This window comes from Cinclus cinclus, chromosome 4 (genome assembly GCF_963662255.1).
Source record: "Cinclus cinclus chromosome 4, bCinCin1.1, whole genome shotgun sequence".
Classification (NCBI taxonomy): Eukaryota; Metazoa; Chordata; class Aves; order Passeriformes; family Cinclidae; genus Cinclus; species Cinclus cinclus.
This window is the reverse complement of record NC_085049.1, coordinates 40241631-40265411: the sequence shown is the minus strand read 5'-3', so window position 1 is coordinate 40265411 and position 23781 is coordinate 40241631. Positions and strand designations below refer to the sequence as shown.

The 23781-nt window shown below is 38.8% G+C and overlaps 1 protein-coding gene across 1 annotated transcript in view; it reads left to right on the top strand.

The window, feature by feature from the left end:
* Positions 1 to 23781, top strand: part of NELL2 (neural EGFL like 2) — a 135247-nt gene that overhangs the window by 94612 nt on the left and 16854 nt on the right. The window contains exons 14-15 of the mRNA XM_062491153.1: positions 259 to 381; positions 2787 to 2882. Of these exons, the coding sequence (XP_062347137.1) occupies positions 259 to 381; positions 2787 to 2882 (219 nt within the window). The remainder of the gene's footprint in view (positions 1 to 258; positions 382 to 2786; positions 2883 to 23781) is intronic.

The following is a 23781-nucleotide window of genomic DNA, read 5'->3' as shown; positions in this document are numbered from 1 at the left end:
TAGCCCACATAGAAAGTGTAATGATGGTGGCTCCCTGTTAATGAAAGTGGAATTATGCTGCAGTGCAGGTATCACATGCTAGTATGTGATAAAAATAGATACCCTGGCTTTCCCATGGTTACATGTTCACATAACTATTCCTATTGCCAGTAAATACTACTCTGTTTCTCTCTTTTTGATCTGGAAACCTATACAAAGCTCCTATTTCATTGTGGTTTTAAAAATTCAGGACCATCCCATTCTTGCTTTCCTTTTCAGAGCATGACGAATGTGTGACAAACCAGCACAACTGTGATGAAAACGCGCTCTGTTTCAACACTGTGGGTGGGCACAACTGTGTCTGCAAGCCAGGTTACACAGGAAATGGTACCATCTGCAAAGGTAAGCTGCTGGAAACCTGAAGGAAATGCTCTGCCACAGCTGATGCAATTCTTGAACAAGACAGACAAAAATGCCAGGCTAGACACTTGGGTCTTTCACTTATATGATCTTCCAGGCATATGCACACTAACTTTTCATTTGGAAATCTGCAGTAATTTAAAGATGATGCATACATAGATAGTAGGCTCTAAAATTTGAAGTAGTTATGTTTCATTTTTTGTGTCAGCAGTTTCTGTATATGGTACACCATTCAAGGAAGCCTACAGCTACCAAGAAAGTTATGTCTTGAAAACACTGTCTGATTTACATTGTCCGTGGTCAGTGACTTGTTATTTTACTTGGATGAACTAAAAATTGTTTGGTATGTCTTGTTATAATAAGGGAGAAAAGTAGTAGACATGGGCACATGGAAACTTCATTGCAAGTGAGGTGGTGTCATGTTTTCTAACATTCTGATTCACTGCTAAACATTAGAACTTAAATTTTTAGTCTTATAAAGATGCTTTCCCAGAGGTACAATGCTGCTCTTATTCCTGTTGCATTTCACTTCAGAAGAAATTATACTTGGTGGTAGTTGGGCCCAAATCATTGGAAGTTCTCAAGCTCTGAGCACAGGATATAGAGAATGCTTGAAAATAAAAGTAGTATAGGAGAATGAGCTCAGGTGTGAGAAGTGCAGCAGTATTACACCTAATGTTCCCCGAGGTTGTACCTCAGTACTGTTGTTGATCTCTTAGATGTCAGAGGGTTCAGAGTTAACATTGGTAATGTCACACACATGCCTTCTGCTGCTGTCTATCGCCAAATATAAGCAACCCCGAATTTCTTTTAATTGCTAAGTCTGATTAAGGTCTTAGCAGCAGATATTCCATCACCTGATTAACAGTATAATTTTTGTATATATTTCAAAGACAAGATCTTTGTAAAACACGGCAGCCTGGTTCACTTCCAGTCAAACGCATGAGTAGAAGGAGACCTCTCAGTAAATACGTCCTTTTGTGCTGGGCTCTCTAGGGAATAAGAAGAAAGTCTTATCCTGATGAGGTTTAAACTCAACAGCATCTTCTTTCAGAAAAGCACAGCTCACTCTTGTGCTGTGCTTTGTAGTAGTCCTAAATTCTTCTGCTGGAGGCGAGTCAGCTACTAAAAAGAGAAGATGCATAACCCTACAGCACTCTGTTCAGCTCTTCTTAATAAGAGCTCTGACTGAAAATCTGACAATTCATAGGGCACCTGGCCCCACTGTGTAAGAAGAGTATATCCCTGCCCTCCCTCCTCAGCATGGAGAAGACAGTATGCAGGAGAAGGCTCCTCTAAGCCTGTGTTTTGAAATCTGAGAAATGCACTTCTCTGCAGCCCTGACTTGGATGCCAGTATCCTTCAAAGAGACCTGAATGTGCTCCGTACCCCGTGCCTTTGGCAGCTTTTCATGCACCGTGCTGCCAGCTGCAGTCCTGTGCACCGTGCACTGCTGGATTGGGAAGGTTAGATGTCTTAGTGACAATGGTCTCACACCACAAGGCTGGTGTCTCAAAACTGAGAGCTGGATAGCTCAAATCTGTAACAGTTTTCTCTCGGATGACCCCTAAGACATCATCAGTGGTGCTGTTAAACAGAGCAGCTGCAAGCCAAAGCCTGGCACCTTTGGCTGGTTATCAGTGCAGGGCTAGACCAGTGCCCTGAAGCAACTCTGTGTTGGTTATAACTTCCATCTGCCTAGTTTATTCTTGCCATAGCATTTCCAATTCCATATTGCAGATGCAATCAGAGCAACTAACAGCTACTATGTTTTCAGTCAGAGCTGGTTGCATTTCTGGGTCCACAGAAGTGGCTCTTTAAAGCATACACTCCTGGAGAATGCTACACCAAAGTATGTAAATGCAGCATGACAAAGAACAAACCCAAGGATTGACTTTGTTGTAAATGCAAAAAGTTTTGAAATTCTTCAGAATCCCTTGAGACAGAATTAGTATTTTTATTGTTTCTATTAAATTACTTAATAAAGGACAGAGGTAGCCAGACAGTTTAATATTCAGTTGTGCCTATTATACTCAGGCCTTTATTTGGGCAGCAGAACAGACCAGCACTTCCCTAGGAAGAGTCTGTTCCAAGGGAAGATGTTGTCTTTCACTGCTTCCCAGTGCATGCAAAGGAGCACATATGGGAGCTGTTGTCTTCAGATGATTTACTCTAATCTCCTTCTGTAGCTTGTCAGCCCATCTGGCCAGTGAGGCAGGGGGGCCATAAACCATCTCTTTGTGACCTCTATCCTTAGGAGAAAGCAGTCTCTGCACTCTGTGCTGCATGGACAGCGTTCTGTGCCAGCCTGCTGGCACACTGTGTCCACCTGCAGGATTCCTGAGTGTCATTCCCTTATCCATATATTGTGATTTTGCATTTTACAGCATTTTGCAAAGACGGGTGTAGGAATGGAGGAGCCTGTATTGCTTCCAATGTGTGTGCCTGCCCACAAGGCTTCACGGGCCCCAGCTGTGAAACTGGTAAGATTATAACTAAATTTACTATGAGGATAATCCAAAGAGGGTGTTTTAAGTAATCCAAGAATAAAGGAGAATTTAAATTTGTGCCCTGAAAGAGGAAGTTGTCACTGAAACGTTACTCACTTTTCTTATATGCTTCCCAAGAGAATATATTACAGCAATTCTAATTAGAAGCACATGGACTGCAAAAATTAGAACATGAATTAAGACATCTTGGGTTTTGATGTTCCATAATTAATAAGATTATTATGGACTTGCTTTTCACCTCAAGTGGCCTTTGGTGTCTCATATAAATAACAGATAATCTGACATCTGGAAATAAATTCGAGTAACTGATTACTTCTGTACTGTGTGTGTATTCCTGGTTCAGTAACCCACCTTCATTTGAAGACTTGTGATTAACCCAGCTTACTTTACTCAGTGTTAGAGCAGGTTTCAGTGTTTCTACTGCTTTCACCTCCTTTCACAAGCATTCCTTTATCTTCCCCTGCTACCCGTGAGGATGGCAATACCCCAAGGCTTTGTTTTAGAATTTTATTTTTTTAAGTCTTGGATCTAATCAAATTATATTGCCCAGCAGAGTATGTAGAATGTTAATTCTTAGCATCTCAAGTGCCCGTAAGTAATTTTTCAAAGTTCAAATGAATAGCTTCAGCACTTTTATTTATTGCTGCAGAATTTTTAAATGCATTCTAAGCATACTTGCCTCCAGGAGGTAAAGGGAGAAAGCTTGCTTAGATTAATTGGCTTCAGTATGCCTAATAAAAGGGCAGTCTGCCATCTATGATTGACTATTGTTGCTCTTCTATATTGCCTTCAATAAATCTTCCAAACAGTAGAAAGGAGGTCATTTGAACAAGTATTGCTTTCATCTGACTTGTAAACATATCCAGTTTAATGAAAAACACAAACCAGTCTGAATTCTGTATTATCTGGTCTATTTGAGAGGTTAGAAATGTAGCTGTTTTCATTCTTCTGTGTTTGAGCACAGAGCACTCTGCTGTGTGAAACGCAGCATCCTAATTTCTCATTTATTTCTAAAACAATATTAAAAGAGCAAGTTTTCAAGTATTGCTCACTATTTCACTGGCTGCAAGTACCATGGTACAGGGTACCAAGGTCTCTCCATTGTAACACTGCTTGGAACAAATTGTTTGCTAAGATAATGCTCAAGTATTAAAACAGTTAATTTGTTTTAGTAATAGCTATTGTATATGCTCCTTGAACAACTCTCCTATGCTCAACTAAATATAATGTATAGTTTCAAACTGCGCAATCATGTTTTGCAGCTTTATACTCCTGTCTGAAGTGTGTAGACTAGAAGCATATTTGCTTTAGTGTCCTTCTATAGTCAATATTGATAGCCACTATCAAAGAGAGATCTTACTGTCTTTTCAGAATTGTCCCTGGAAGTCCTATTTGTGCTCCCTTCTTTATAGGACAATCCAGGGGCACTCAGTCCCCAGTCCAGTAAATTCAAGTACCTTAAGCTAAGTTAAGTTAGATTAACTGCATTCAGGTCCAAATGTCCTTCAAAAGAATCTCAACTGCTGGCCTAACTTCCCATTCCTCCTGCCCTTCAGGAGACATATAGAGAGGCAGGAAGAGGCTTGGAGCACATCTTATGCCTTTCTGAATACCTGATCTCAATGTTTAACATCAGGTTAGTGTGGTGACCTGGTACCACGGAAGTGGTGATAATGTTGCTATGATGTGTGGCCAGTTTGCCATCCCCAAACCAATTTCATAGCTCAGTTTTCTGAGAAGACTCTCTCCTGTTTAATTTCTGTTGAATGTGTTATTTTTTTGCCTACTGTATAAATAAATAATGCTAGAGGTCAGCCACAGGAGCACAGGTCTGGTCACCTCATATGGAGACTAATACGCAGAGTACGATTGTCTTCTACATTTTCATGGCTTTGAAACATACAGTCTGAAATACGGTGAGAGTAGCAAATGGAAGAGCTATCTGATCAGTAAAAAGCTGATTTTTTTTGTTCTGAGACTGCACTGTCAGAAAAATTGTGCTATATACAGCCATAAAAGAAAACTGGAGCTTCAAACAGTACACATTCACTTGTAGGGAATGTAACAGAGTTTGCTGAAGGTATTTCTTGTTAGGCTTGAAATGTTTCAAGATGTTTGTACTACAAATAATTTAGGCTGGAAGCTTCCCTTTGAACAGTCTCTATATCTACAAAGGTGACGCAATCTTCTCTAGGCAGATATCTTCCATTGCAGTTGCATACAGAGAAGGAAGAAGATTGATGTAAAGGTGCCAAATCTGTTTTAAAATTGCACATAACTTGTTTCTGTTTATGCTACACATATTTAAAAACTTCTTATTGAAGAATCTTGTGTTTTTTAACTTAAAATATGCAGTTATGTCGACATTGTCAGCAGCTGCTGAACCTATGAATTAATTAGCAGGAGATTGAATCCACACCCCGGCAATAACCTAGAAAATGCAATCATTAGTTTTTACTGTCTCCTTCTGTAATAGGTGGTTTAAGAGTTTTGTTTAAATAATTTCTCAGAATCATAAAAAGAAAGGACAAATTTGGAAGGGACCTCTTGAGATCATCTTGTCTAATCCCCCTGCTCAGAGCAGGGTCAAATACAGCTGCTTCTACAGCTGACGTACAGGACTGTGCCCTGTTGGATTTGGAGTGTTTTCAGGGTTGGATACTCCACAAGTTCTCTGGGCAACCAATTCCAGTGTTCAGTCACTCTCAGAGTACAAAAAAAATATTATTTTCATTTTGTTCACATGAAATTTGCCATGCCCTAATCCTTTTTCTGGACATGACTGAGAGTTTCTAGCTTCCTTCAACACCGTTAGGTATTTATACACGTTGATAAGTTTCCCCTCAGCCTTTTCATTTCCAGGATGAACATCTCAGCTCTATTATCCTCTCCTGGTATGACAAATGCTGTGCTCCATTTATCATCTTCACAGTACTGCACTGGATTTGTTCCATGTCTCTCCTGTTCTAGGGAATACAGTGCAAAATCCAGCACTCTGGAGAGGATCCTAGCAGAATGAAATAGAAGGGCATGATCATGTCCCATGACCTGCTGGCAATACTCTTCCTAATGCAACTCTGGAGGCTGTTGGCCACCTTTGCTACAAGTACATAATGCTGCCTCATGTTCAGCTTATGTCCACCAGCACCTCCAGACTTTTCTCTCAAGTGGCTTTTCCACTGCACTTCTGGTGCCTCAGATTGTTTCTTAATAGTTGTAGGACTTTGCATTTCCCTCTGAACTTGAAGATATTCCCAGTGGTCAGTTTCTCCAGCCTGTTGAAGTCCCTCTGAATGTCAGTAAAACTATCTGATGTAGCACCTTCTCCAAGTTTTGTATCACCTGACAACATGCTGAGGGTGCTCTCTGCCTTGCTGCCAGAGGTTAGGCAGTCCTGGCCCAGTAGCTGGTGTTTACCCAGGTGTATGTGGATAAGTGACTAGTCTCCAAATGGATGTTGTACAGCTGATCAGGGCTCTCTGACACTGGGCACTCAGCAGGTTTTCAGTCTATCTCACTGTTCATTTCTTTAGCCTGCACTTTTTAGCTTGTCTCAGGATGTTATGTGAGTATCAAAAATCGTACTGAGATAACCAGCATGTACTGCTCTTCTCCTGTTCACCAAAACTAGTCATCTTACTTGAGAAGGCTATCAGGTTGGTCAGTCATGATTTCCTTTTCATAAATCAGTGTTGGCTGTTCCAAATTACTTTCTTGTCCTTAATCTGTTCAGAGGATACCATGGTTTTCCCAGGAGTGGAGATGAAATCGGCTAATCTGTAGTTCTCTGGATCCTTGCCTTTTTCCAAGATAGGAAAGACATTTTCTTTCTTCCATTTCTGAGGAGCTTCTTTCAGTCACCATGACATTTCAAAGACAATTGAGGTTGGCCTCAAGTGTGACAGAATCCAGCTTCCCCAGCGTTCCTGGGTGCGTCCAGTCAGGTTTGACTGGCCTGTGTTTTTTTTTCTTCCAGTTTATTTAGATATTGATCCTTCTCTACCCATGTACCCAGATTTTTCTTGTTTCAGATAGAATTTTCCACTGGTCTTGGTGACCTGGAAAACCTGAAGATAAATCTTACCTATAAAGACCAAAGTGAAGAAGGCATTGAACACCTTGTTGGGGAAGATGAATTAGGAAAACCTTATTAATATGATTGTCTGGTAAAAGATTTTGAGAATATGGAAACTATAAGTGAGATTGAAATGAAAGCCATTTTTGAGATACTAAACTTTAGTTACTGAACAACTGGAAAACAATAGTATGGTTTAACTGAAAGTAAATTCTTCTTGATTAATTTCCTCTGTTTAGAGACAGGTTCAAGGGTCAGAGAAGACTCTACTAGCTTGGCTGAAGGGATCCAAAGAGTAGTTTTTAGGGTTTAAAATGTAACACAGTATGGTAATGTAATGATTCTTATAGGCTGTATGTAAATGTTATAAGATTTGTATTTTGTATTAGACTGGTTAGTGAAAATTAGAATATTCAGCCCAGAAGAAGATTTATTGTAACAGGAACCTCTCTCTCTTAGCTCTTACCTCTTTTTACACTCTTGCCCTTCCTTTTACTATTGCTCTTACTTTCTTAGCTCTTTACTCTTACTCTCTCAGCCTTCTTCTTACTCTTGCTCTCTCTAGCCTGCTCCAAGCTGTGGCTGGCAGGTCCAAGCAGGGCCCTTTCACCCACGCCCTTTGCAATAAACCACAACCTGGCTTCTGAGATTTCTTGTCTCTGTCTGTCCCGACCATCCTACCCCTCAACGCTCCTACGGTCCCTCACTGTTTAGAATTTCGTTTCCAAAACCCATCCTTGCATACTCAATCATTATCTATATTTCTCCCAAATCTTCAGAAGGATGATGCTGTCCATGCTTAGGTCCTGCTTGTGCAGCCTAGACTCAGTGCAGCTTTTGCAAGAAGTCCTGTGGAAGTAAGATGGGTTTAATAAGATTTTTTGCTTCCAAAATGGTATTTCTGGGGTGTCAGTAGGAGTCTCATTTCTGTTGGGAGCATAAGGAGGATGGAATCAACTGTTACTGCTGGTCAGATATTTCAGCGTGCTGTATTCACTGTGGACTGTCTTGCAGTTAACAGAGCACAGAGCTCTTACAACACCTTTGAATGATCTCTTGGGAGCTTTTTAGATTAATCATGACCTGTGCCATGTGGAAATGTACCAGTGGAATGAGGCAGCAGCTGGAAGAATCATAGGCAGATATATTAGCCTATACCACCTTTTTAAAAAATTGGTATTAAGCCATAAAAATTAGACTAGAAGTTATCAAGTCACAATAATGAGTGGGAGAAATTTTATGCTGCTCCCAAAGGATATGTATTGAGACATTATTAATGTTGGGGTTGCATTCATTGGCTTAAGGAGGCGGGGTTTATATGTTTTCTAAGTCTGAAAAGGCACAAGAGCCGTGTGCCTTTAAAGGGAAGCTTTCTGCAGTGCAGAGATGAAATCTAAAAAGTATTTGTGCCTGGTAAACTTTTTCAAAGTGTCTGTCTTAATACTATCTTCTTTAATTGCAAAATTACTAATTCTCCAGTCAGCATTTTTAAGTGCTGTCTTAAATTGTATTTGAAGTGTGTTATATTTTAGAACTCAGAACAGGATGGCTTTGCTTGATTTGCTAAATGTTACTGCAACTAATTTGGTGACAAAGCTTGAAGAGTGGATTTTTCTCCTACTATGTATGTGTATCTACTAGTGTATGCATACAAGATTACTGCATTTTTGCTGCTTGTCAGCTTCTTTTTTTTTTAGTTTCCACACTTGTTTTGTGCCTTGAGTATTCCTATGGACAGCTTTTAATTATGCATGAGATCAAAAAGCAGAGTTTTGCTACTATTAGTGTTTTGGTGTAGTTTTTGTTAGCAGGTGGCTCCAAGTTTTTGGGTTATTTTCTGCTGTTTGAATTTCCTGCTAATGAATTTTCCTTGGTTATTGCAAGAATCATGTCCACCTGTTACTAAACAATCCATGTTAAAGCTGCTGAAAATAAACTGGCAGACAGAGATGTTAACCTTTGCAAGCAACAACTGAGAAAAAGTTTAGCTTATGGATTCTACATTAATACAGCCATACATCATTACTCACATTTGGCTTAATTAAAGGTGTAATTGAATTTATGGGAAAAAAATAGTGAATGGTGGATGAGGGTGAGATGATCCTCTCTTACCTGAGCTCTTATCAGAAATAGCCAAAGTCAGGGAAAAGATATTATTTGGTTCTCTGATACTATTTCATTATTTATATGATATTAAAAGATATTATTTGGTTATTTTTGTTTTCTTTTCCATGTACGGAAACATCCCCTTCAAGGGGAAAATTCTTCAAACTCTTGCAACATTTGTTGTTCAAAATACTGAAATATGACTCAGACGTGATTTTGATAAATTATTATTATATATTATAATATAATATAATATATGTATAATATCATATATATATAGATAGGATTATAAATCAGATGTCAGTTTTGTGCTACTTTCTATATGTAAGCTAAATGATTAAAATACATGGCTATTACTCTTCTCAGCAAATCCAAATCAATTTGTTTATGTGCACTGACCCTAATAATAACAGACGTCAGGTTATTAAAAGCTATTATTATTCCTATTTCAAAGAAAGCATGTGAAAATCTTCTAACTATGATTTACTAGTTATTAGGAAAAATATTTTATTGGCAATGGAAAAGAAAACTTTGTTGAAGTAACCTGAGAGATTGGTAACTTGGCTGAGTTTGCAAAAATGAAGTGTTTTAATACTTTCAGCCTGACAAGATGTACTGGTTTGAAAAGCAAAACCAGTGAGACTTCAAGTCAGTAATACAATTTTTAATAGGGAAAATAAAAAGGAAAAATAAAATACATTAAATAATACAAAATAAAACCACTGACAGAGTCAGAATACAACCTGATACCCTGTCAGTCAGGGTGCTGGTGCAGTCCGATTAAATGGTGGCTACAGTCCTCCTGGATTACAGATGTGGTTCAGTTGAAGCAGTGGTATTGTAGAAGGTTCAGTTTTCCTCCGAAGGGTCCAGCGATGATGTGGAAAAAGCCTGGTTCTTCCTCTGGAATCCAGTGGAAAAAGGCAGCTTTTGGCGTTCTGAACTTCAGTTTTTATCTAGGTAGGAAAGACTTGGCTCGTCCTCCTGGCTGGAGCATCTCCCAATGGGATGATGTAATCTTACCAGTTACACTGTAGGACTCAATGGCCCATTAACAGAAGATACTTCCCACAGAGATAAGGATGATCACCCTTCTCAGATGGTAATAGAATATATATTTTGTATTGTAAACCAGGACACAAGAGAACTGCTTCCATTTAAGGTCTTGATCTCCTGTGTTCAGTTAAAGCAACCACAATCATCTTGTGGTCAGGTAGACTCTGAAGGTAAAGCTGTGACACAAATGGTATTTGAAGCCTATAGAATTTGAGCCAAGGCTTTAAGAACCAAAATTACTTTCGACAGAATTCTTAAGAATTCTTGGCTACAGTATCCATAAGCTGAGAGAGTATCACAGTCAAAACTTTCTGAGCAACTCAGGGTTCTGCCATTTGCTCAATTTTAAATTACTGATAGCAGATTGGAATTTATAACAATAATACCAAAAGGCTCGAATTTGTGGGATAAGTATGCAAGGTCCTGCACAAAGCTAGAGTAAGAAGTGTGCCCTTCATAGTCTAGCAGGGGAAGCCAGTTGTGTCCTGGGGTAGATGAGTGTTACAGCAAGCTCTTTGAGCAGAAAGCATATTAGGGTTAATATTTTCATTCTCTGAAGTCTTTAAGGGATTGCTGGGGGGTTTAATGAACCCAGTTTAATGAACTTCTTTAACAAAATAAGGGAGCAAGAGAAATACAATAAATATAAAGGCAGCACAGGCATGGACTGTGCAAAGCAAGTGTTATATGAAGAAGGGACACCTCCACAATTTCATTTGTTTTCATAGTCCGCTTGACTTATTTGGAATTTGGTGTCTTGAGTATTCAGGCTCCTGGTTTTGGGCTCCTAGGTTTGAAACTCAGAAGTTAGAGGATACTTTTGTCCAGGAATGTTTTATTCACATTAAGAATCTGACTTCAATTCATGGAAATGAGATAAAGTTGAGCTACTCTATAGAGTCTGGAAAAAAACTTCTGCAAACAAATAGTTCTTTAGCACGATTTGCAGCATAAAACATTTTAATCGATACCAGTGTGCCATAGGAATTCATTATGCTCTGAAAGTCAGCCTTTGGAGTCACTGAAGTCTGGCATTTCAACAGCAGCAATTTTCAAAGTTGATGGGCTATTACAAACTTTTCCTTTGGTGCAGGGAAAAAAAAATTGCCCAGGACAGAGCCCAGAGAAACTCAGTTGTACCTTGCAAGTAGTTGAGATCCAGCTTGGATGCTGAGCTGCATCCTGCCATTGCCCTGCAGCAGCGCTGAGGCTTTGGTGTTCAGGTCTGTGTAAACCAGAACCCTGGCTGTGTGAAGAGGTGAGTAAGGAGAGATGCTGGAACTACATGTCCAGCTCATTGCAGGACTTTGTTGCCATTGCCTTGGGGAATCACTGCCATTTTTCTTCTTTGAGTGCGTCCAAGTGCTCTCCATTTCATTGGTAAGTCTCCTAGCTTCTGCACTCTTGAAATTTGGGTATGTGGCATGTTGGGTTCAGAGGTTTTGCCTTTCCAGCTGTAGCTTAAATGTAGATGAAAACACAGAGTTTTGAGTACCATGTTTAAACAGGCTTAACTTTAACTGCAAATATCTAACTGTGCTTTTTATCCTTGGGAGCTGAATCTCTGAAATGAAAACACTTCTGAATTACTCCTGCATTTAATTAATATCTTCTGTTTCCATTTCAGCAGAAAGAGACAGGACCCAGCTGATAAAAATAATGTAATGGTTTTGCTGAGGGTATTGAAACAGCCTTTAAAACTTGCATCTCTGCTACATGAAGTCACTACTCAGCTTGCGTAGGCTAAGTAGTGAACAGTCTGCCTTATAGTCTTGCTCTTCTCAGAGATGGCTATGTTGCATGTCAGCTACTTATTTCAGAAGCTAGAACAGTGTTTGAGCTAGCTTTGGTTTATTGAGCTAATGCATATAACTAGTGTTTTTAGTGTTGCCCATAGGAAAAGCAGATGGTAGAATCATGAGCAAACTTATGGGAAGAATCCTATAAAATCAACTTCTGTGTCTTCTTTAAGCATAATGACTAGTTCTAACTTAGACTATTATGTCACTATGATAAATTTCTGGTAAGTTGATACAGAACCCTAATAATGAATTTTGAATATATAATTTGTATTCTGCAGTCCTGTTACTGAACTACAGTTATGCAATGTGAAACAAACATCCTCAGGTAGAATTTTTTTTGGTAACTTGAGGAGAGGTTAGCAGGATATGACTGTATGAGGTATTTCCTTACAAGTCCGTACCAATGTATCAGTCATCTGATTGATAACATTACTGCTTTCCTTGTGGTTGCAAAACTTTTTCATGCTTTCAAAATATAAGGTGACTTTTGAAATTTAAACAAGAACTTGTAAGGGGTAGGCTAAAATCAACATGGTAATTTGCACAGTCAATTTACTATAATATTCATGTTTCCCAGGGTGAAAGTTGTAAAATGTTACCTTCTGAACTACTGTATGTAGGAGCTACTTAGGTTCTGTATGTGCATAACAGCAATGACTCAAATACTGAACTGTGCTCCCATGAACTACCTAATCCAGTACCTTGGTGGTGCCAACGAGTCCTTTCAGAACATGGAAATTATATATACGGGTTTTTTTTACTTGCCTCAGTTTCAAAGAAATAGTTTCTCAGAACAGTAATTCTAGGAATTTGTATTTCTGCACTGCTTACATGCTTCTGGTTAATGTAATTTTCTGATGTATTGTATAGGGCACAATATCTGTATCTGTTCCTGCTTGGAGATAAATAGGGAGAAATAGCCTAACTCACAGAGCATGACTGTTCCAGGCAGACAGGCCTAATTTGTACTGTCAAATCTGATATTCCTAGAAAGTTTCTGAAAAATCTCACTTGACTGCACTAGAGCAGAGAGTGCTTTTGGTTCTTGTATGTTTTTACCTGTGCTCCTCTTGATAAGCCTTACATAAATCATGAGGTTAGGAGCCATCATCTTTCCAGCTTCTGTTCTGTTGACAAGATATACAGTAGTTAACTGTGCTGTGACTTTTTGCCCTTCTTAAATACACTATCCTAGCTTGGGCTTAGCCAGTGACAGATCTGTCTTGGAGTTCACTGGCATTGGTTCTGTCGGACATGGGGGAAGCTTCTGGCAGCTTCTTACAGCAGCCACTGCTGTAGACTCCCTGCCTTACAAAATCTGGCCATGCAAACCCAACACAGCGTCTTTGTTCCCTTTGTCTTGCCTGAACATTCTCCATTTGTTAGTAAGAAGGGCATGAAGTGGTTAAAGTTTATTCTTCAGCTCAAAAAATTTGGAAAATCCTTTACAGAGAGTACCAGAAACTATAGCAAAGAGTTACTGCTGAAACCCTTCTCCATGAGGTTTTTTCCATCATGGAAAAAATTAACAGATCTGAAGGTTTTTATTCAGACCTAAGCATAGAAACCTGAGTCTGTGATGTTTCTAGTCCAAGTTTGGATTCAGAAGGGACTGTAGCTGAAAAGAGAAATAATACTGCATATTCCTCAGTACTGATGTAAATCTAGCACATCATTAATTATTGTAATTTCAGTTGTTGTTATTATAATTAATAATTCCAGCTAACTTCAGCTGTGTTCCAATAAAAGCAAAGTCTTTACTGTTAAGAGGAAGTTCAAAACAGAAAAAGAAAACATGATTGGCAATCTTAGAAACTGCATTCAGCTAACCCCTGGAGAATGTGCCTTTCCTGCAAGGAATGCTCTGTGTTAACAGTGTTCCAAGTGTTAATTAAGGTTGCAGAAAAATACACATGTGCAGCCAATGGATGGGTTGCAAACTTGACATGAATGTTATAGATAAGCTGTTTGTGAAATTCTGAAACCCGTGTTTTTGTACAAAACAACTTCCTGCTCTTCCCTTTCTCCAAATATTTTCCTTGAAAATGTATAATAATATGAAGTGAATGAATGATGCTGGTGCTATATCAAACTAGTATTTTAAGTATGCATAAAAATCAAACATCCTTACAAGGCAGCAGATCTCTGTGGGGGCTACTATACTTCTACAAAAAAAACAAACTTGTGGTCTATGTGGTCAGATCTGTCTGAAACAAATAATACAAGATCACAGTATCACAAAAACATAAGAATGGTTTAGACTAGAAAGGACCTTTAAGACCATCTGTTTCCAGCCCCCCCCCCCCCCCTCACCCCCCCACCCCCCCATTGTCAAGGACACTTTTCACTATACTGGGTTGCTCAGACCTCTGTCCAACCTGGCCTTGAACACCTCTGGGAATGGGCATGCACAGCTTCTCTGGGCAACCTCTTCCAGGGCCTCACCACCCTCATCGTAATAAATTCTTCCTAATATCTGATTTAGACCTACTCTCAGTTTTCAAGCCAATCCCCTTTGTCCTGTCACTATATGCCCTTTTTAAATAGTCTTGTCCAATCTTTCCTATAAGTTTCCTTCAGGTACTGGAAGACCACAATTAAGATGCCCTGAAGTCTTCTCTTTTTCTGACTGAACAATTCCAATTCTCTCATCCTTTCCTCATAGGAGAGGTGCTTCATCCCCTGATCGTCTTGTTAGATCTCCTCTGGACTCACCCCAGCAGGTCAATGTCCTCCCTGTGCTGGGACCCCAGATATGAATACAGCACTGTAGATGAGGTGTCTCCAGAGTGGAGGGGCAGAGTAGGGGCAGAATCACCTCCCTTGACTGTCTAATCATGTCTCTTTTGATGCAGCCCAGGATGTGTTTGGTTTTCTGGGTCGTGTCTAGCTCTGGCTTTCTGGGTCATGTCCAGCCCTTCCTCCACCAGAACTCCCAAGTCCTTCTCAGTGGGGCCCAGCCTGTTCATCCCCAGCCTGTGTTGATCCCAGGGTTTGCCCCCATCCAGGTGCAGCACCTTGAACTTGGCCTTGTGAAACCACATGAGATTCCCATGGGCCCACTGCTCAAGCCTGTCCAGGTCCCTTCTAGATGGCATCCTGTGCTTCAGGTGTGTCAACTGCATCACTCAGCTCAGTACAATCTGCAAACTTGCTGAGGGAGCACTCGATCCCTTCATCCCTGTCATTAATAAAAGAATTAAATAACATCAGCCCTAATACAGACAATTACTATCAGTGAGTCTCCTTGTGACTTCTGTGATCTATCTGTGCTACCAAATAAAGCAGGTGAGAGAGAAAGGCCAAGGGATAGATGGTAGAAGCACTTTCTCCCCATTTTACAGATTTGGAATCAAGTCACACAAGGAAAATTGAGTGACAACGTTTGTATAAGAAGACAGCAGCAGAACTCCAGATAAGATGTAGGTCATCTCATTTTTTCTCCCCTTGCCCCTCTGTTAAATATGTCAATAGCTGAAAGAAAACTTACAGCATACTGTCTGACAGTAGAAAGTGCAGTGAATTTGTAAAACCTTAAAAAGCCCTTAGATCTTTAAGGGGGAAATATTCAAATATGGCTATCTCATTATATAGGAAAAAATGGTTTAAAACTTGTCTGTGAGAGTAAACAAATGAGATCTGCAGCAATCAAAGAGGAAAGCCAGGGTTTTGCAGATCAGATACTTTTTACTTGGCTGCAGCATTTGAAAGGGAGGTCACTCTCACTGTTCTCACCTGAATTTTTCGCAGATATTAAAAATAAGCTCAAAAATAGCAGTGAGACACTGATGACTTTAGAAGCTCTAAATGAATGTTTACTTGCTTTACTTTGCTTTACATTTTTATGTATAATTATTCACAAGGAAAATATTTGAAAGAATTTAAACAAAAAATGCCTATATTGACTTTAAAGTGCATTCTGGGTTCAGGCAGGAACCCTACTTACCTCATCCTTCACTTTTACAGCTTAAGATGCCCTGTTGCTTCATCCTTCTGTGTCTTTTTCTCTATTTCTCTAGCCTGACACAGTATCTTGGGTACATATAATTTCTTTCCTCCCACAGTATCATCAGTTTTAAATCACAGAAGATTTTTACTTTGCTGAAGAGTCACGTACTGGTGCTTATCTTTTTCTCTTTATATCTTTCTTTAGCTTGTTGCAAAACTACAATCCTATATGTAGCAGCTTAAGAAAAAGGGGAGAAAGAAACCAGGGAAGAAAGAATACTACAAAAGAGCTCTAAGGAGACTCTTGTTATTTGCTCTTGTTATTTGCTCTTGTTATTTGTAAAAACATCAAAATGCATCCACTATTTAGCTATTATTTGCTAAGGGGAAAAATGTCCTTTATTAAACATGAAAACTAAAGTTTCAGCTGCATTCTTAAAATACAGTGGCTATAAATAGAATGTGAATAGTGCAGCTGGGCAGCATTATAATAGAATTTTCTTCTGTTATATAAGGGAGATAGGGATGACCTTCATCACTCACTGTAAGCTCTCTCATGAATTATGAGTCATTCAACTATTAGTGGAATTAAAATCTATAACACTGCCAATCATTGTCCTGTGTTCCTATGGAGCTGTTCCTTTTGCTCTCAACATGAGGACGTCTGCAGTCTCTGCACATATCATGCCAATGATATGTTTATAGCCCAAGCAAAGGAATAGTGATTTAGTTTCAAGCTGCTTCTACAGCTTATTCATATTTATATTGAGGCTATTTCTTGTTTTCTTGATGAGTTGTCAACTGTAGCATGAAAGAATGATGTGTGTGGATTTTTTTCCTTTTTCCGTGCTTCAGCAATTTTGTACAATCTCCTCTTGACAGTTCAGGAGTAGCAATACAAATTAGTTGTCTATGGACTAAGAGTCCTGGTAAGAAGCCACTGGTAGAGGACTACAGCAGGAGACCAAGCTCAAATCAGGGTGTCAAAAACAATTTCTAGTTCCTCAAATTGTGTTTGAGTTGATTTGAAGGCTCTTTTGTTTGTTTTCCATAAATTGCCTCTGAACTAAATGCTTGGAAATTTACTGTAATTCTTAACAGAGCTGATCTGAGCTTTTACAAGGCTGAGAATATGGTGGTTGCATCAGTCTTTCATATGTTTAAGCATCCTAACTCATGGTTATGACTGATTTGACTCCTCACTTGAGGAAACCCAAGACCTTTTGTCAGTACACTGTGCAGGTGAAGGCTTCCTTCACACCCACTGGAAAAGAGGTAACATTTGGTAAAACTAGCTCTTTTCAAATTAGTTCCCTTTTGTTTAGAACTCAGCTACCCTTATCCATCTTCAGCAGCTGGCCACTAATGTGTTAGTTCTGTTTCTCATGTGCAGATGGAACAATGTAATTTTCAGATGCTAGTAGGTATCTAAAACAGGTACGTCAATATATTTCAAGGTATAAGAGTGTTCTTGCTATCTTGGAGAAAAGAAGTGCTTTTATTTTTCAAGATAGGACTAATGAGGAAACAGAAGCATGTGTTACAGTTAACATGAGATGCTGTACTGAGAATGATGAACACAGTGGAAGCAAAACCACCTCTTTCTCAACAGCTACAAATAGAGCCCAATGGATTGGCACAATCAGTGTCACACAGTAGAGATGAAAAATATATTATTTTTGTTTTATAGTATTCATGGATGCACCTAGTTCATCATGGCCAATTAGGTGCTCTGAACTGCAATTGCTACAAATACCAGTGCCTTTGATGATATTGGGTGTGCAATGGGAGGCATAGTTTCAGTTATTGGTGTGATCTGTAATTGATCAATTTTTGACAACAAAGAATTGTTAGCAGGACCACATGGTGAAGCAGTCAGTGGAAAATTCTCTTTGATAACGTTTCTATCTAATTTTGGAGCACCGCCACTGCCACACATGAAATACCAACATGATTGAATTTCTTTTTGCTGGCATTTAGCAGGACCTATGGGGGTGTGCAGAAATCAATGGGGGATCAGGAGTCTGGAAAATTGCATACTTGAAGAATTAATGAACTATAATTCTGTATTACATTCTCAATCACATTTTGCTTCCTTTTCATTAATGTAACTAAATTAGTTTTCCGTGGACAGGGTACTTTATAAACTGCAATCATGGTCTTGCTGGGATTGAGGGGAAAAAAAAAAAAAACAAAACCAAAACCAAAAAAGCCTGTTATAATAGTAGCTGTATTTTCATGCAACATGACAGCTGGACATTTTCAGTGAAGAACATATCATCTGCAACACTGACTCCACCTGTCGAAGCAATTTAAGATGACCTAACCAGAAGTTCTACTAGGTCTGGGAGGTGTTGATATGGAAGCAGGAGCTCCAAAGATATTCCAAATACTTCTTTTGTTTTTTTTCCAAGATGGGCCTAGTTCATTATCCATGGGAGCAGGGAGGGGAATGGCCATGGTCTTCATTCTTTTCTGAAGGCTGTATCTGAGATAGCTGGTGTTTCTGTGCTGTGTAGGGAAAGTTCTTTTGCTCATGGAACTGTGTAATGGTAGGATAGAATTGTGGGTGACTCCTCTCCTTGCTGTGTCCCATCTGTAACCCTGCTCTTTATGATTTAAACTTGTGACTGAGTAAAATTTTGGCATGAAATTGCAATTAAAATCAAGAATATTCTGTGGTTTAATGACAACTTTGATGTGAGAACCCATACAGTGAAAAGAGTGCCCTAGTACTCAAGATATGATATATCTTTAAAGAGTTCCTCAGAGATGACAGATCAAAGTGAGACTCTAAACAAAGTCAGGCTCTAGGACTGTGATTGACAAAGGAAGAAAGTTCTTTCTGGAGTCAGGCGCAGTGCTGGGGAAAAAAAGGAGCTGATCAAACTTTACAGAATAGATTTAGAAGTAATTCCAAACAACTTTGGTTTTCTGGTATAACTGATATCTTCCTGGATTATGTCAGCATTCTTAGCCACTATCTTCTTGAGGGGTTTATTCCTCTTTATGATATTTATATGCATATGGTATATGAGAATGTAGTGGGATGGAAGTCCCAAAAGCTGATCTTTTGTTTTTGTAAAATAGCTCCAGTATATTGAACTAGTTTCAGGATCTTACATTTCTTCACTTTGACCTGTTTTTGCAGAAGATTTCAAATCAAAGATCTGGTTGAACAGAGTGTCTTCTCAAGTATCATCATACTAGAAATCTGTTGTCACATGAAAACCAACACCAACACGTTTTGGTTCTTAAATGCAAGAGATGGGACTACAGAATTTTTAGTAGATATGAACCCTTTTCAAGTCTGGTCCAGGAAACTGAGTCATTGATAGCAAGTACTTCATGTAGTATAGTGAACTTTCACTTAGTCCTACTGAATAAGGTGTTTTTCTCCTTCCATACATATTAGCTAAAATTAGATAAACCAGATATCATCTTAATCCTACTGTATATTCTGTTATCTGAGCATAAATCTGAATAGTTGAAACATGACCTTTTAGATACAAGCCAGACATAATATCCGTGAAATTGTATTGACATATGCAAAGGCACATCAGAGTCTGACTGTTTCAAATGTACCCATGAAAAAACCCCAAATAGTGAAGGTTTATCCATTTAAGCAGCTTCAAAGTCTCCTAAACCACTTCTTCAGTGATCTGTTGCTGAAATTATTTTTCTTTCAGTTGTTTGCACTGTATTTATACTGTATGTGGGGCTGGGATGTAGATGGCTCAGGAGGTTAGCATGAGGCTGGAAAGGCTCTTGCCATTGAAATGGGATCTCAAATTTAGCCTGAGTCAGGAGTGACTGAACATTTTGGAAGATGTCGGCTGCTTGTTAATATCTATAACCATATCCATAGATAAAACCCAGTTAGGACTGGAACAGATTATTGCAATTGGGAATCTCTACTAATTGGCAGTCTTAGCTAGGTGTCATGTATTATTCTGTCACAGAAAAAAATTCCAGTATGGAGACAACTAACTTCTAAATATTCACAGCTTCCACTCTGTGGTGTTGACTTCTTGACAAGCAAGTGCTTTGGTTTGTATGGATCTGGATAAAACAGTTTATGACAGAAAATATTTATAGGCTGTGTTGTGTTCTGTGTCTCTGTAAGAATGCAGGTTTTTCTAAGAGGAGGACTTGGTGACTAACATTTAAGCCTTGAAGTGGATAATATAAAATGGTAGCAACACCCCTTCCCCACATCATGGTTCTTTGTTGAGTGCAGCTTGACTACATTAGAACTTGATCCTGTTGCTGGATGAAGGAGAGCTCCTATCTTTCTAATTGGCAATTTTATACCACTTTTGGTCTTCAAAAAGTGTTATTATACAGAAATTCTCTAATAATATGAATCAGACAGCTAGTTCTCCTTTCTTCTTTTTGTACTAGTGGAAAATTTGCTAATGATCTTATTTTACTCTTTAGGGAGCAGAGTTTTCTGAGTGTTCCCAAGAGAAAAGTGTATAATAGTTAAAACTGTTGCTACAGTTAAGGAAATGAGTGATCTTGAGGTATAAGGAAAGTATTTGGGAGAGCATATGTCGTGTCAAGGGGAGCTAGGCATACAGCTACAGGTCTTACGTTCAAAATGCCTCTGACGGTGCATCTGCTTCATTAGGGTGAGGCCTCAGCAAAAAAAAAAAAAAAAATTAATTGAAAAATAGGTAACAAAATATGGAAATAAGAAAACTAACTGGTGTAAGTGAAAATATAATGCTTTTTGCTAACTTTCTTTTATAGAGTAATATTCCATTTTCCATGCTTTGCTAGTACAGCATCAAACAGGACTTCATTATATCACTGTTCATATTCCATATTGCACACTGATAGACCATAGCCACTGGCCAAGCAAAACACCTATCAGTTTTTCTTCTCTTGTCAGCTCACACCTCTGACTGAGCGGTTGATGCAAGATGATTCATGCAAGAAGGTTTCACCATAGGACAGGGGATAATGATTCCTCTCTGCTTTTCCCATACTAACAAGATAATTTCAGTTGTGGATACTGCTGCAGCACTTCCTGAGCCATGCTATGCCTATTTGAAAACAGAAATCTCTTTATCCAAATGTCAATAAATTCTTCCATGAAATCAGTGCTTTTGCTTTGTAAGACACATTTCTGCTGCGGTTTCTTGTTTAACAGAGTTGCAACAGTCATATTTTGTCCCATTACAAAGCATGTTTCTACTAGAATTAATAATCAGCATTAGCTGTGAGAATTAAAACAAGATTCTGTGCAAAAGGAACATCTATATTCTGAAACCTGCTGACATGTGCTTAAGATGTGATTTGCCTTAAAGGTTAGTGGTGAGAAGTGTTTTAGATTTCTTTTCTTTGCTGCAAAATCCTGAAAGGATTAATGGCTTGTTCAGCATGGATGCAGCAATGGTTCCAATGCAATGGCAAACAATCTGTGGAGAGTAAGACATTCTTCAAGACCTGCAGCATGCTTCCATACATGCTTATGATGGGAGGCTTTCATATATAACTCCACTTCAACTTTGCATGCAGTCATAACAAAACTAGAAAAAAATGTTTATTTTTTATTGACATCAGATAAAGCACTTTATCCCAAGTAATACTTCTTGTGTTACAGATTCATCAGCTAGTTTGCAAATAAATACAGAGAAGTTGGTTTTGTTGTCACTTTACCAGTACTGATGTGTCATTCATGTGTTGTTTTTCCTGAATAATCAAATGAGTTCATCTGAATGCATTTTGCTTGTGCATGTGATACTGCTCTTACACTTACAAGGTTTATAGATTCACAAATATTTTTTTCTGAAGAGAGGAACATAGGCTTTCTATAATTAATATCTGTTACTGTGGCCTAAATAACACTCTTTTCTCCAGCTCATCAGCAATAAATACATTCCACTTTCCCAAAGAAGTATATGCAATTGAGTGCCTTACTGCAATGTTATTAAGTAGCCAGTATGAAGATCAGTATCAAGTCTTAACAACAGCTCCTCTCTTTCAGCCTCTGAGTGGACATGCACTATTGGTTCTCGGGGGTTTGTAGCTTTAGCCAAGTCCAGAGTTATGTTGTACTGAACAGGTGAACCCAAGCGTTTAGGGCGGTCACTTCTGTTCTGCCTGGCGTGCTGTCTGCCAGGCACCTATTCCCCAGTGGTAAGGGAACTTCCAGATTGCAGTCCTTTCTTCTTTTCTTTTCCTTTTTCATGACTAATCTGTGGCTTTCTGAGCAAGTAGCAGTAGATAAGACACAGACTGCAAGCCAACCTTTTCTCACTACTGTAACATAATTTTCATTGATCTTTCTCTGATCTCTCAAACACCTCTGAGGTCCCACTGGCTCCTGGCTGCTCACAAGAAAAAGGCCAGAGTTTATACTGATTTAGAAAGAAACACACTGAGCAGTGGAAGATTGTAAAGGTTTGGCATTTCTCAGTCCTGCAGCACAACTACTCAGATGATTATCTTGGTTCATAGTAGAGTTGAAAATTCTGTTTTAAACCAATAGAGATTTGTGACTTAATTTGTGGTGCACAAAGTAGCAAAATATACACTTGCTGCAATATTGCAGCAGGAGTATTGGTAATTTTTATCATCATAAATAATGATAATGTACATCAGGGATGCCTGTTTAGAGATAATGTTGATAGAAAATCAGACTGATGCATCATAGTGAAAATTTCTAATGAGGTTTTATCAAGGATCTGTAAAGCTTTTAAAACCCAATATGCTCATGATACAGTTATACAGTTACTCCAAAGAAAATTTAAAAACAATTATCTGGCATGTAATAAAAATACCCAGAGCACATCCCACATACCCCCTGTCATGTATGAGGAAAACACAACTCAGAACCAAATGTGGGTGACTGTGCTATACCTTGTAGTTCATGCAGGTGTTCCCCACACACTAATATTTTTATTACCTTCAAATGTGGAACAAAGTGTTCTCAATGGATAAGGAAGCGTCACGGTTTTATAGTTTTTGTGTTTGAATAGGTTTCACAAAATGCTTGATAAGAGTGTGTCTATCTAGCCACACATTATTATTATTCTCAGAAAAGAGATTCATTACTTTTTTGTAGCTCACAGTTTATTTTCTTAGCCAGTTTACAGTTCCTCATATGAAAATAGCAAATTACATAAATGGGAGATAACGGGGACTGTGGGCAGAATTTTGACATATATCACATGTATCTCAGTAGTCACATCACATCTCTCCTTCAAACCTGTATCCTAGAGGATACTAGGTCTACTGCTGATGTACTTTAAGAGTATGAGTCTTAATTTGTTTCTTCAGTTCTTAGTTTTAAAGATTCAGCCTTTAAAGAAAGGTTGAACCCTTGCTATAGCCAGAGTGGCCAGTATACTGAGACTTTATTCATTTTTCAAATTCATGGTGGAGGGTGATTAGAGCTTTTTGTTTCTAAAGGCAGTTTGCACATTGTGCCTCCCTGTGTGCTGGTTCTATTGGCACCTCTTTGTCAGCTTGATGCTCAGATAGGTATGCTACTTCTGGTATAAAACACAGTGATAAGGCAGTGAATCTGATAGGGAACAACTCAGTTTTACTCCTGTTTGACTCCATACTCCTGGTGTTCCCTAACTGTTAACAGGACTCATACTCTGGGACCTATTCTTTAGTACAGCTTACTGTGTACCTGAAGGCACTGGAAATGAACATGTCACAAAGTTCTTTGCATCTCTGCTAAGTCTGTGAGTTCATGTGTATTTAGAACATACTTCGGTGGATTTTTGATCTAGTGAGTGTATAAAAAAGAAATCTATGATAAATTGTTACTGTAAAGTTTAGTAAGTGGAAGTTGTTCATTTAAGAGACACATTTCCCAAGGGAATTTGCAGGAGAAGGAGAATGTGCTGTGTTTCACCCTCAT